General features: G+C 52.9%; 1 protein-coding gene across 3 annotated transcripts in view; it reads left to right on the top strand.

Moving 5' to 3' along the window:
* The window catches only part of TTC21A (tetratricopeptide repeat domain 21A), a 29,758-nt gene extending 17,492 nt beyond the window's left edge, over positions 1–12,266 (top strand). For all 3 annotated transcript variants that reach the window (XM_037731291.1, XM_037731290.1, XM_037731289.1), the window contains 17 exons: positions 1,774–1,931; positions 2,156–2,371; positions 2,511–2,749; positions 3,513–3,585; positions 3,680–3,790; positions 4,126–4,264; positions 4,417–4,520; positions 6,784–6,972; positions 7,943–8,053; positions 8,803–8,884; positions 9,745–9,895; positions 10,282–10,443; positions 10,578–10,770; positions 10,865–11,089; positions 11,640–11,760; positions 11,928–11,995; positions 12,080–12,266. In XM_037731291.1, coding sequence (XP_037587219.1) covers positions 1,774–1,931; positions 2,156–2,371; positions 2,511–2,749; positions 3,513–3,585; positions 3,680–3,790; positions 4,126–4,264; positions 4,417–4,520; positions 6,784–6,972; positions 7,943–8,053; positions 8,803–8,884; positions 9,745–9,895; positions 10,282–10,443; positions 10,578–10,770; positions 10,865–11,089; positions 11,640–11,760; positions 11,928–11,995; positions 12,080–12,157 — 2,420 coding nt within the window. In that variant the 3' untranslated portion in view covers positions 12,158–12,266. The remainder of the gene's footprint in view (positions 1–1,773; positions 1,932–2,155; positions 2,372–2,510; positions 2,750–3,512; positions 3,586–3,679; positions 3,791–4,125; positions 4,265–4,416; positions 4,521–6,783; positions 6,973–7,942; positions 8,054–8,802; positions 8,885–9,744; positions 9,896–10,281; positions 10,444–10,577; positions 10,771–10,864; positions 11,090–11,639; positions 11,761–11,927; positions 11,996–12,079) is intronic.
* The last annotated feature ends 1,798 nt before the right edge of the window (positions 12,267–14,064 follow it).

The raw sequence follows: 14,064 nt of genomic DNA, 5'->3' as shown, positions 1-14,064 counted from the left end.
ACACCCCCCCCACACACACACACACCACACACACACACGCCATACACACACCATACACACACACCACACACACACACACCACACACATACCACACACACACAGGCTCCTTGCCTGGGATCACACACACACACACACACACACACTGATGCACAGGCACATGCCCCTACAGGCCTGCCTACTCCCAGCCTCCGTCCCCTAGTAAGCTTCCTGACCTCTCACCAGCAGGGGTCTCTCCCACCCAGGCCTTTGTGGATTTACTGACTTGATCTGTGCAGGTAATAGTTATTGAATTTCTTCTGAGATACAGTAGTACCAAAAATAGGCAAAAGTTCCCTCATGGAGCTTGCGTTCTAGTAAGGGGAAATTGACAACTCAATGCAGGCTCCATGAGGGAGCACATGCTGTTTTTTGCTAGAACATGGTGATGCTATGGAAGAAGGTAAAGCAGGGAGTGATGCCGGGGTGGCAGGGTTGCAGTGGTGAAAAGACATCCAGAAAGGCCTGTGGAGAAGTGAGAACCCTGCTCCGTCAGGCTCTCAGAGCCTCCGGGGCCCTTTCACCTTCTCCCGTCTCAAGGCCCAGACCCTGGAGAGAGAGGGGAGGAGAGGGAAATCCTGCCATGGGTGCTCATTGTCCTCTCCAACACAGAGCCCTCCCTCGAAGTACTGTCTCCCTGTGGCCTCTCACTGCATCCTACCTGCCTAAAAACCAGGCTGATCTCTGGTGTTCTGGGGGTGTCCAAAGGGATCAGAATACTGTGGCCATGTGTTGGTCTGCTGGCACTGCATCATGTGGGTTGCCCGCTGCTGAGAGCTTTCCTGTCTTCATCCTTGGTCCTCCCTCTGTTCATTTGGGTGCCAGGTTTCCCACAGCTTCAAGGTACCCGGGATACAAGGCCAGGGTGAGACGACTTCCCCTGGGTGCTGGCATCTGTCAGCAGATTTGGGCCCAAAGTAAGGTCTCCAGCTGTGTGGGTTGCCACTGTGACCTCTTCACATTTCCACACCACGTAGGAAGGAGCAGGGAAGCTTGGGACCCAGAAGCAGGTGCTCCTTTACCCACCAGGTTATGGATCCCAAGTAGGAGCTATTGAGAGACCTGACTGCAAGGGAAGAGAGTGCCCCTACCAACTCACCACACCCCACCCCTAGGCTGCTGCTACCACCCTGTAAGTGCCAGCCTATGCAGGGAGGCCCTTCAGCCCCCAAGTGCCAGGGAGTTCATCATTGAAGCTCAGGAACCCAATGGGCCTGGACATAAATACCAACTTTGTCCCTTCCAAGCTGAGTGGCTTACATCACTGGAGCCCCAGGTTCCACATCTGAAAAAACCAGAACAGTAGCACCAACCTTGCAGGACTGGGCAAATAGTCAGACTTTCTAAAGTGCTTTGCAAGTGTCAAACACAGAGCTAACAGTTGCTGTTACTACTAGGTTTTGTTCTGCTTTTAGGTGTGGGAATTGAGGCTGAATGTGTTCCCCTGAGCTTCTGGATGGAGCAGTGAAGTGACTTAGCTATCTCCCTGAGGGTTACAGAGACAAGAAGGGCGTTACACTGAGGTTTGAGTTTCCTGGCTTTTGTCCAAGTCAAGAAAACAACTGTGTAGTTTTAATTTTAGAATGGATCCTGAGTGAAGCAGAACAAAACTGGCTAAAATACTCAACTTTGGATATTTCTGGGGAAGAGGACATGTAAAATTCACCTGCCTGTGCATGTCAGGCCTTAGGAGTCCCTGGGGAGCCCGCATGTAGAGGTCTGTGTACTCTTTCTAGGAGAGCTAGAGAATGCCCAGAGCACCCTGCAGCGTTGCCTGGAGCTGGACCCCACCTCCGTGGATGCCCATCTCCTCATGTGCCAGATCTACTTGGCTCAGGGCAACTTTGGCATGTGCTTCCACTGCTTAGAGCTGGGTGTCAGCCACAACTTCCAGGTGGGCGCCCTGTCCTCCTCCCCGCATCCTAAAGCCCAGCTAGCTGCAGACCCCGTTTGCTTCGGAGAGTAGCCTCGGGGGCTAGTTGTGTCCAGCAGATCTTTCTGCTAGTCCAAAGAGGGGTAGCCTTGGTGGGCTCCTGAGGCTTTCTCTGACCTGGCCGCTGTGAGCAGCAGTAGCAGCAGAGGGAACTGGAGCCTCGCGCTGTGCTGTACTCCCCCTAGGTCCGAGATCACCCGCTGTACCACCTCATAAAGGCCAGGGCCCTCAACAAGGCTGGAGACTATCCAGAGGCCGTAAAGACACTGAAAATGGTCATCAAATTGCCAGCCCTGAAGAAGGAAGAGAGCAGGAAGCTCCTCAGGTCCTCTGTGCAGCCCAGCCAGCGGGCATCCATCTTACTGGAACTGGTGGAGGCCCTCCGGCTGAATGGGGAGCTGGTAAGAAATGCCATGCTGTCTTCCCTGGGGATTGGGGCACACTGGAGGCCCAGGGCAGGCCCAGGAACCAGGTTCTTTGATTCTGCCCAGTGTCTACTTGTGCATCTAGCAGAAGGTCTGTTTGACTCCCATGTTTTAGCACGAGGCCACTAAGGTCATGCAGGACACCATCAATGAGTTCAGCGGCACACCAGAGGAGAACCGCATCACCATTGCCAACGTGGACCTGGTCCTGAGCAAGGGCAATGTGGACGTGGCACTGAACATGCTGAGGAACATCACGTCCAAGCAGTCATGCTACATGGAAGCCAGAGAGAAGATGGCTAGCATCTACCTGCAGACCCTCAGAGACAGGCACCTCTACATCGGCTGCTACCGGTGAGCCCCGCAGGCAGCACAGTGCCAGCTCCTTCTCTGATGGTATCGTAGGGAGTGTTTCCTTCACATGGCGTTTCTTCAACCTGGGTCTCCAGAATGTATCCTTGGAGAGTAGTTAATAAATGTATGGAATTGTCCATGGGTTACCATTTGAACATGAAAGGCCAGTAAGCCCTGCTTGTGGATGGGTTCTGAGGATATAGAATTGAATTGGCCCTGAATCCTGCTTGCCTCCCCCTCCCCCGTTTGCACTCCTGCTTGGTGGGAGACTGGGCCTGGTTCTCAGGGAAGACACACTGAAGCTCCAAGCTGCTGTCTCTGTATGATTTGGTGTTGGGACCTCCAAGGCACTTTCCTCATCCCTTTCTTCTGGCAGAACTTCATCTAAGCAATTTAAAGTGGGCATTGGGGGTGCTGAGGGAGTAGGGAAGGCTCTCCAGCGGTGGAAACCAGGAACAGTATGGAGACACGGCCAGATTGGAGTTTTAGAAAGAGTGACATGGAGAGGGATCTGGAGGGATAGGGGGTGGAGTGAGAGGAACAGATAGAGGGCTTGGCCATGGCCTAACTACAGAGATGGGTGTGGGGAGCCTGACTCAGGTAGCTAATAGAGTGCCTCGTGCGCAGGGAGCTTTCTATACATATTGGTTGGTGAATGAATAAATGTCAGCCAGAATCAGTGGGAAGGAAGTGAAGGAGATGACTTCAGAAACAGGAGGGGTGTGTGAGCCTGAGATAAGCTTTCGGTTACTCTTGCTTACAGTGAGCTCTGTGAACATCTGCCCGGCCCCCACACCAGCCTGCTGCTGGGTGATGCTTTCATGAGCATCTTGGAGGTGAGTGAGAGGCCTCACAACCTTGCCAAGTGGTCCCCAGGCTCACTTCTCCCGTGGGAGAGAAGAGAAGATCCAAAGATACTTTTTTCACCAGCCCGAGAAGGCCCTGGAGGTCTATGATGAAGCCTATAGACAGAACCCACAGGATGCCTCCCTGGCCAGCAGAATTGGGCAAGCTTATGTGAAGGCCCACCAGTATACTGAGGTCAGGCTGGGCTGGGGCGTGAAGGGGTGGGGAGGGCCACCCTCCACAGGAAAGGTGCGGGACTGGGGAGCTCTGGATGGGGGGAGAGTGGCTGAGTTTCCGCTCAGCTCCTTGCTGAATGGGGTACCAAGGGAAGAACTCAGCAGCTTTCTGCCGCTAGCCACACCTGCTCAAGCTGAGGCTTACACATGTGCCAGCTAGGAGGAGCGCCTTTTCACCTTAGGCTTCTGTGTTCTGGAGGGACACGCTGGCGTGGTGGCTGCTGAGGGAAACATGGTGTCGGGCACCAAAGCGCAGAACCAGACCAGAGGCTAATGATTATTGTTTGCGCTAAGGCAACCGAGTATTATGAGGCTGCTCAGAAGATTAATGGACAGGACTTTCTGTGCTGTGATCTGGCTGAACTGCTCCTGAAGTTAAAGAAAATCAATAAAGCAGAAGAAGTTTTGAAGCAGGCACTGGAACATGACATTGGTGAGGCAGCATTCTAACTCATTGCTAGCATCTGGAGCAGGCATACTCCTCCCCAACTCCCCATTAGCTGGAATCCTGAACCCAGCCCTCCCCACCCAACCAGCTTCCCTGGAGCCAGTGAACTAACACTGATTTGAGTTTCCATTTAACAGTCCAAGACATCCCATCCATGATGAATGATGTTAAGTGCTTGCTTTTGCTGGCAAAGGTTTACAAGAGCCATAAAAAAGAAGCTGTGACAGAAACTTTGAAAAAGGTAATTGACAAGTGGACTCAACCTCTTTATCTGCCATCTGCCGATGGGGGCTGAAGAGGAGGGAGGAGAGCACTGTAGGTCTGGAAGTCCCTGACCTCTTCCTTAAGAAAGGGCCTAGGTTAGGCGGGAGGCGGTAGCTCACACCTGTAATCCCAGCACTTTGAGAGGCAGAGGCGGGCAGATGACCTAAGGTCAGGAATTCGAGACCAGCCTGACCAATATGGTGAAACCCCATCTCTACTAAAAATACAAAGTTAGCTAGGCATGGTATCTCAGGCCTGTAATCCCAGCTACTTGTGAGGCTGCAGCACTAGAATCACTTGAACCCGGGAGGTGGAGGTTACAGTGAGCCGAGATCGCGCCATTGCACTCCAGCCTGGGCAACAAGAGCTAAACTCCATCTCAAACAAACAAACAAAAACACCTTCACTTATTTTCCCATCTTGGTTCGTTCAGTGGTTGTGTACTAACTCACTCTGAGCTGGGCTGGACTGGGGAAGGCAGGAAGTAAGAGTGCCTTTGTCCTCAAGGGTGATAGTAGAGATAATAATGATGACAATGACAATAGTTCCATGCTTTTGGTTACCTTCTGTGCTATAGTTCTCTAGGCTTTTTGCTTTCTTATTGAATAATCACAGTAGCCCTTTGTGATAAGCATTGTGACAGTCCCATGTAACAGACAAGTCTCTAGGAGGTTGAAAAATGTGCTCAAAGTTAGCTTCAGTTGTGTTAGTCTGTGTTCTGTTGGCTTATACCAGAATACTTGAAACTGGGTAATTTATGAATTTCCTAGAATTCTGGAGGCTGAGAAGCCCAAGATGGAGGGGCCATATCTGGTGAGATCCTTCCTACTTGGGGGAAGGGGACTCCGTAAAGAGTGCAGTGCAGGGCATCACGTGGCGGGCGGGGGCGCCGGGCGTGCTAAGATGCTTGCTCCAGCCTCTCACACTCTTCTTATGAAGCCACTGGTCCACTCACGTCATAACCCATTAGTATGTTAGTGCTTTCATCCATTTATGAGTGCAGGTGCCTTATGATCCTGTCACCCCTCAAGGGCCCCAGCTTTCAACGCTGCCACATTGGGGATGAAGTTTCCAGCACGTGACATTTAGGGACACGTTCAAACCACAGCAGCAGTCGTGTTGCTTATCAGCAGGGATAGGCTTTTGTTGTGTGAACATCATAGAAGGTACTTTCACACACCCAGATGGTACAGCTGACTTCGCACCTAGGCTATCTGGTGTAGCCTACTGCTCCAAGACTACAAACCTACATCACATGTTACTCTACTGAATACTGCAGGCAGTGGTAGTTCATGAGAAGTATCTGTGTATCTAAACATAGCTGAACATAGAAAATATACTCTGAAGATACAGTATTGTAATTGTATGGAACCAGCATCCTATGTGCGGTCTGTCATTGACTGAAGTGACGGAGCAAAGACCTGAGCGAGGTCTGGGCCTATCCCAGCCCGTGCGCGTTCCGCACTGGCTGCCTCTGATCCGAGAGCCCCCAGCCATTCCTTTCACATCTTCCTCTCTTTTTTCCCCCAGGTGTGTGACCTCAAACTTGTTCCTAGAGGGTGCTCTCTCCTTCTAGAGTATGTTCCCTCTCCCTGGCTCCTTGAGCTGAGTTACCCCCTTGTTTACCGCAGGATTCCCATTGCTCCCTGGCTCCTTGAGCTGAGTTACCCCCTTTTTTTACCGCTGGGTGCCCATTGTGTTTTTCAACCCTTGGGGAGCCAAGTACTGATTGCTACCCACGTCCTGCAGCTTACCCTGGCATCATCATTTCCTCTTGCCCTGTTGTTCTCTGCTTACTCACCTGGTCATTTTGTGTGGTAAATATTTGTGGGTGTGTCCTCAAATTCCCAGCAGGACAGCATACAGAACAGTCTACTGTGTGCCTTGAGCACCTACTGTGTGCTAGTTCTAGCCTGTAGTGCAGCGAAGTGAATTAGGCACCGTACCTCAAGGTTTGATAGAAGCAGGTGGACTGGCTAAGTACAAAAGTTTTGTTTTGTGAAACAAAACTCGGTAAGTTTTGTCTGAGTGCCTTCGCTTCTACTCCCCAGAGGCAGTGCCAGCTTCCCTCATACATACTCAGCCAGTGGCTTTGCCTATTCAGAGTGACCCAAATTTGCCCAAGGGCACTTAAGGTGTCAATTTTCATGCTTCTGGCTCTGAATTAAGAGCTTAGGGCTTCCTGTGAACTGGTGTGTCAGGCTCTGAGTTTCTGATCCTGGCTTGATCGGTTTCCCAAGGCCTTGGACCTCCAGTCTCGGATACTGAAACGAGTTCCACTGGAGCAACCAGAAATGATCCCTTCCCAGAAGCAACTGGCAGCCTCTATCTGCATCCAGTTTGCGGAGCACTACCTGGCAGAGAAAGAGTATGAGAAGGCGGTACGGTCTTATAAGGATGCCCTCTCCTACTTGCCCACTGACAATAAGGTGAGTGGCCCTCAAAGCAGGAGGCTGCTTTCTCTCTCAGGGCACAATCTTTGCTGAGCTCCCTGACCAGGTGCTTGGGGCAGTTCCTTCTCCATTATTCCTGAGGAGTCACAGATATGATGGGCATGGGAGGCCAGCTAGCAGTGGCCCCTGGGGTCAGGTGCCTGCCTCTGCTGACCTGGAGCCTCGCCTGCAGCAGCCCTTGGAGCAAGGTCTCACCTTGGACAGCCGAATGTGGAGGATGGAGTGGGGAAGACATTGCTGGAAGTCACATTAGTCTGACATCTTCAAGTCCCCCTTGGAGGTGGGGAGATGAGGGCTGTAGCTGCCAGGGCACTTTGGGTACGAAGTGCAGGCTGAGCTTCCGAGAGGATCTAGAGTTGTGAGGGAGGTGTGGCTCCAGGTAAGGGAGCCATGGTTGGCGTTCATGCTGACACAGTAGATGAAGAGCTTAGTGACAGATCCATTCATTCATTTAATACTCACTCATTTAACAGATACCTAAGGTAATATGTGCCAAGTACTGTGCCAGGCTCTGGACACACAGTGGGGCAAGGCTTGGTCACTGCCCACAGATTACCTTTGGGCAAGGGCATGTAGATGACAACACAGGCAGCACTAATGCCATGCGGTACCTGCTGGCAGGGGGGTGCAGGGCACCACGGGGACTCGGAGGAATGGTACCTGCCCCAGAGTCTGGGGCAAGAGGCTCTCAGACCAGTGAGACCAGAGTTGAAGCTGAAGGATGAGTATGTGTTAGCTTGGCCTAACTCAGAGGTTAGTAAGACGCAGGGCATGACTGGAGAACTGGGTAGGAGAATGGGAGGGCCAGAGGCCTTCACTCGGGGAATTTGAGACGTATTTTGAAGTCAGAGCTGATAGAAGTGGATATGAGGGAGAGAGCTGTCAAGGACAATCCCAGGGGGTTCCCATGGTGTTTCTTAGTTTATTATATCCGGCCTTGTCCCAGGTGATGCTGGAGCTGGCGCAGCTCCACCTGCTCCAGGGGCACCTGGACCTGTGCGAGCAGCACTGTGCCATCCTAATGCAGACTGATCAGCACCATGAGACTGCTTCTGTGGTAGGCAGCCCCAGCACCCGCTCCCTCCCTCCCTCTCTCCCCAGGGTCCCTGTGACCAGATGTGGGCTGCTTCCTAGCCCCACAGCCTCAGACGCCTCACTGACACACCTCTGAGGAGCTGTCAGACAGAGAGGACTCAGTGCTGCACCTGCTCTGCCCTTTAGCAGGAAGGGGTGGGCTGGCTGGCAGTGGGCAGCATCAACCTCCTGGGCCAGTCTAAGGTGGGGTGAGGTTGATTTACTCCGGGGGAGACCACATCCACTGTGGGTGGCGGCAAGGGTGGGACAGGTTCCTGGGGCTTCGGGAAAAGCCCTCCCCCGTCCTGCCTCTCTGCTCCCTGTCATTCAGACCTCCTCCAGGGCTGGCCCAGGAGCAGAAGCTGAGCCCCTGCAGAGCAAGGAGGGGTCCTCATCTCTACCTCTGCTGCCTGGCAGTTCTCAGAATGGGTGGAGAGGCTTCCCCTGTAGGCGGTCAAAGCGCCCCACTGGTCTCTACCCCTGGCCTCACCTTCATCCTCAACCCAACTCTCCTTGCTCCCCATCTTGGGCAGTCCTCACCTTCTGGGCGGGGCCTGAGGAACTCTCAGGTTTCTCCTGTGGCAGCTCCTCCCAAGGCCCAGGGAGGTGGCCTCACATGTCCTTTTCTGCCTCCCCTTCTTACCACCATCACCCCCGTGCTCTCCGCCTCCCCCTGTACCCACGCAAGCTGCCACTGTTGGGAAATCTGGAGCCTTGTGTGTTTTCTGATAGCTGATGGCTGACTTGATGTTTAGAAAGCAGGAACATGACGCAGCCGTCAATCTCTACCACCAAGTCTTGGAGAAAGCGCCAGGTAATTCCGCCCATGGAGACTGCCTGCATCAGTTCCCTCAGCAAAAGCTGCTCTCCCAGAGAAGGGTGGGCCCTCTCCCTCCTTCCTGACCGGGCAGAGGAAGCCCCTTCCTCCCTGATTGTTCCAGAGAAGCAGGAAACTGATAAAGGCCCAATGGAACGTGCCGGCCCTTCCCGAGTCCAAGGGCCAGTTCCTGGTCTCAAGGACTTGGCACTGGACCTAGGACAGCCTGTCTGTCCCCAAGTCACAGCCCCTGGGGCTCGACACAGTCCTCTTTTGAGGTCACAGCCACCTGGAGGGGACTAGAAATTCTCCCCTGTTATATAGCTTCATCCCCATTCACTGCAGTGTAAAACTGCCCCTTCTTGCTGGGGAAAGGGGCCAGACCTGAGGCTCAGGCTGGAGCTCTGGGAGGCACATGGCAATGTGCTCACAGGCCCAGCAGATCACCGTGGTGAGGAGTATGGGTCCTGGGGCCGGGCTGCCTGGGTCTGAGTCCTGGTCTACCACTTATTGGTTGTGTAACTTTTGTTAAATTACTTCTCTATGTCTCAGTGACCTCATCTGTAAAACAGATACAATAAGAGTGCCTACCTAATCTTGCAGTTAATATATAGGTAAAGCTCTTAAGGCCAGGTACGACATAAGTGCTATATAAGTGTTAGCTGCTATTCTTTATTATTGTTAAGCATAATTATTATTCTTTACACAACTCTGGAGACCAGTGGAGACTCCAGCTGTTGGAATGCCCCTGCCAGCCCAGATGGGCAGTATATCTTGGCTCCTCCTAGGGGCCCAGCACCCACACATGATACAGCTACTGGGTATCTCAGCTTGGAGATTTCTGTCTCTTATTTTAGACAATTTTTTGGTATTGAATAAATTAATTGATCTGCTAAGAAGAAGTGGTAAACTTGAAGACATTCCTGCCTTTTTTGAATTGGCCAAGAAGGTATCCAGCCGGGTGCCTTTGGAACCAGGGTTCAACTACTGCAGTGGTATCTACTGCTGGTGAGTTGGGTGTGGCGTGCTGAGGGCAGCTGTGTAGGAGGCCCTGCTGGCAGCTAGGCTAGGCCTTGCTCTGCACAAAGGGAACCGAAATTCTGTCTCCAGGATACCTGGGCCCAGCAAGTGAGGGCCCACAGGGGTGGGGGTGCAACCTTCAGAAGTCAGGGAGAGCCTGCAGCCTCTGGATGGAGGCCAGGTGATGGCCACTTGTGTAGGCCACTGGCCTGCATCTGACACCCAGGTCCGACACCCCTGTCTCCTCCAGGGGAGCTGGGAAACCAGCGATCCAGCCTCTGTTTTGTGGAGACTCACAAAGTGGCCCTTGTATATCCCTGTCCTGTCTGGGCCTTAGTTTCCCTCACCGATTCTTGGTGTTTTCTCCACTACAGGTACACAGGGCAGCCCAACGAAGCCTTAAAGTTCCTGAACAAGGCTCGTAAGGACCGCACTTGGAGCCAGAGTGCCATCTACCACATGGTGCAGATCTGTCTGAATCCAGACAATGAGGTTGTGGGCGGAGAGGCTTTTGAGAACCAGGAGGCTGAGATCAAGTAAGGGCACGTGGGGGTAGGGACGGAACCCTGGGGAAATTAGGGAGAGTCCGCAGCCCCTGGGTGGAAGCCGCATGAGGGCCACAGGGGCAGGCCACCGGCCTGCATCTGACACCCAGGTCTAATACCTGCAGCTACACGGAGAAAAAGGAGTTGGAGCAGCAGGGTGTGAGCACTGCCGAGAAACTGCTGTGTGAGTTTCACCCACACTCAGCCTCCAGCCAGACCCAGCTGCAGCTGCTGCAGGGCCTCTGCCAGCTGGCCACCAGGGAGAAGGCTAACATGGAGGCTGCGCTGGGCAAATTCCTCCAGATAGCGCAGGCTGAGGTGCGGCTGGTGGGGACTAGAGGGCATGGGTAGGCAGTGGGGCAGAGGCTGACCACCAAAGTGTGCTGACATCCACCTCCCACCTGGTGTGCAGAAGGAGAGCATTCCTGCCCTGCTGGCCTTGGCACAAGCCTACGTGTTCCTGAAGCAGATCCCCAAGGCACGTATGCAGTTGAAGCGCCTGGCCAAGGCCCCCTGGATGCTGAGTGAGGCTGATGACCTGGAGAAGAGCTGGCTCCTGCTGGCCGACATTTACTGCCAGGGCGGCAAGTTCGACCTCGCCTCGGAACTGCTGCAGCGCTGTGTGCGATACAACAAGGCAAGGGGGCACACACTGGGGCTGCGAGGCTGCAGAGAGTGCTCTGGCTACTCCAGGAGGGCGAAGCAGGCTTTGCAGGCAGAGGCCGTGCAGAATAAGAACTAGTAAGGAAGAGGCGGGCCAAGAGGGGCACATGGGCAACAGAATGGGAGCCAAAATAGGAACGGGGATCAAGGGCGATGGACCAGGTAAGAGGAGGTGCATGGGGGCGGGACATGTCCAGAGGAGGGAACACTACATGGCAGAGAGAGATGGGAAAGGTTCACAGGTTCCAGCCTGGAGGGACTTTTGCAGGTCAGAGCAGGCCAGGAATGGGAGTGGTGGGACAGGAGGTAAAGGGGTTACACCAGCGTCCCAGGTAGCTGAGAGGAAGGCACACAGTTGGCCTCCTGCACAGGTGCAGGTACCCCCGGGGTCCCTTGGCAGTTTGGTTTATGGCAGCTCATGTCTGCCTCTTGCCTGCTTCTGATTCTGGTCCCAGTCCTACCCTGGCTCAGGGAACCAGCTGGGACTTCCCCTCTGCAGAGGCTCTAACTGGCTTTCCCTGCAGTCCTGCTACAAGGCCTATGAGTACATGGGCTTCATCATGGAGAAGGAGCAGTCCTACAAGGATGCAGTCACCAACTACAAACTGGCCTGGAAGTACAGCCATCACGCCAGCCCTGCCGTTGGTAAGGCAGCCAGCCAGGGTGCGTGTGAATGGGTGTGGGAGGGAGGTGGGCAGGAGGACCCCTGCCGTTATCCCGGAACTCAAGGCCTGCACCCTGGCTGTTATGAGAACAGAGGGGTTCTCAGGTCATCAGGGTGCCACCATCTATGCTCTCCATGTCCCTGGTAGGCTTCAGACTTGCTTTCAACTACCTGAAGGACAAGAAATTTGTGGAGGCCATCGAGATCTGCCACGATGTAAGCGGGCAGCCTTGGCAGGGAGGCCTGGCCAGCGGCGGGGAGCCCTGCCTGATCCTGCACTCCTTTCTCTCTCTGTTCCAGGTCCTCAGGGAGCACCCCAACTACCCCAAGATCAGGGAGGAAATTTTGGAAAAGGCCCGAAGGTCCCTGAGGCCCTAGCTGGGGTCAAGGGGCCTGGGCCAGGAGAAGCCGTCAACCTACCGAAGTTGTGTGGAGGGGTGGGAAGTGGGTCAGTGGAGCCGGGACTCAGAAAATGACATATTTTTCCTCATTTCTTTCTTTCTTTGTTTTTATTAATTACATTCTTCCCCATTTCTATAGTATATGTGGTTTATTTTGAATCATGTCTCCTCTGACCTAAGGGCCATCCCAAAGCTTTATGTTTTTAAGGCACAATACGTTTTGCTCTGGGGAGAAAGACATCAACTGGCTTAACTTTTGCTGGGCTCACTGGGCGTTTTCTGATAGACCTCACTTTTATCCCACACTCTGAGGGGGCAGAGGGGAGCAAAGAGGGGGCTCCTAGTGGAGTGGTGGTTGAAAAGACTCCCCTTCAGCCATTTTTCAATGGTTTTTGTCCTTCTCCTGTCTGGTCTCCAGGATCCTGGAGCTAAAGAAGCAGCTGCCCCTCCCTGCTGTGCTGCCCCCTGAGTCTGCCTGGCAGTGGGCCCAGACGGGAGGACCAGCTGCACAAGGCCCCGCAGCTGAGGCCCCGTGTGAGAGGGCCTGCAGGTTGCAGGGACCACTGTCCCACCCTGTCCGTGCATTCTGTTTCCCTTGCCTGCACCACTCCCCACCAAGTCCACCTGGCTGCTTCTGGACCTGACCAGTTTGAGACAAACCTGACTACCTGTACCTGACACAAGGAAATACATTCCAAGAAAAAATAATTCCTACTTCAGCTAAAAGACATTGGCCACTAACATCCTCCAGAAACCCTTTTAAGGTCTAAGGGGTAAATGCAATGGTCCCTATTTAGATGAGTAATGTTAGTTAATTGCAACTGGCAAGAGGGTGACAAAGGCCACCTTTGCTGTGCTCCCAATATCACTCCTCCTCGATGTCACTAAGGATGGCAGTAATGGGACACTCTGTCCTCGGGGGCTGGAACTCTGAACTAGGAGTCAGGAAGCCTAGGATCTCCTGATGTGACCTATCTAGGTCCCTTCCCCTCTCTGGATCTTAGTGTCCCATTTGTGGCAGGAAGTTAGATGTCTCCCAAATCATGGCACAACTCTCTGCCAGTGATATACAGCAAACATTTTAAAGTTTAGTAACTGTGTTTACACATCATTTTTACATAACAGAAAACCAAGCAGCACAGCAAACTCAGAAATTTATGGGTGCTGTTCTATGAGATGCATTTAGCTTTTAAGCATATTGATATAATTGATTTAAAGAAAGATTATTATTTAAAGAAAAATGATTAGTCGAATGCAGATATGGGCAGTTTTCAAGAGCAGTTTTTGTCCAGTGACTAAGGTTTGGGAACAGTGGACAGATGAGGGTCTCTTTGGAACAGTGTGAGTTCCTTGATGGCCACTGAGCCTTGTTTTTATAACACACTGCTGATCGCAAACATGGTTTTTTGGAGTAAGCTGGGATACCATCCTTCCTGTGGGAACCCAGACTACCAGGGCAGTCAGAGCGACCCTGATTGCCCTTGGAGGAACCTGGGTTTTAGATTGTGCATGCTGAAGTAATCTCTACAAAAGGCTCTCCAGGCACCAGTGAAGAAGAGACAGGTCAACTGAATGTACCAGTGTACTCTACCCTGAGAAGCCTAAGGCCTAGTTATTCCTAGCTAAGCTGGTTACCGGGACATACTGCCCACCATAGGCCAGACCCCAAACCATGAGTCCTCTAATGGCACCGATATGGCCATGTGGCCATGTCCATGCATGTCCCGAGGCAAGAGACAGATACCTAAAGGGTGACAGGACAGGAGGCAAAAAAGGAAGGATTAAACGTATAGAAAAAGAATGGCAGAAACGTGAGAACTGATGGAAATTGCAAACATGTACACGGGACTTGCATGTTCCAGGCACTCTAAGTGCTTTGTAAAT

This window comes from Cebus imitator, unplaced genomic scaffold (assembly GCF_001604975.1).
Source record: "Cebus imitator isolate Cc_AM_T3 unplaced genomic scaffold, Cebus_imitator-1.0 Scaffold391, whole genome shotgun sequence".
In the NCBI taxonomy this organism is placed as follows: domain Eukaryota; kingdom Metazoa; phylum Chordata; class Mammalia; order Primates; family Cebidae; genus Cebus; species Cebus imitator.
The sequence above is the reverse complement of the archived record's forward strand: the minus strand, read 5'-3'. Positions and strand labels throughout refer to the sequence as shown.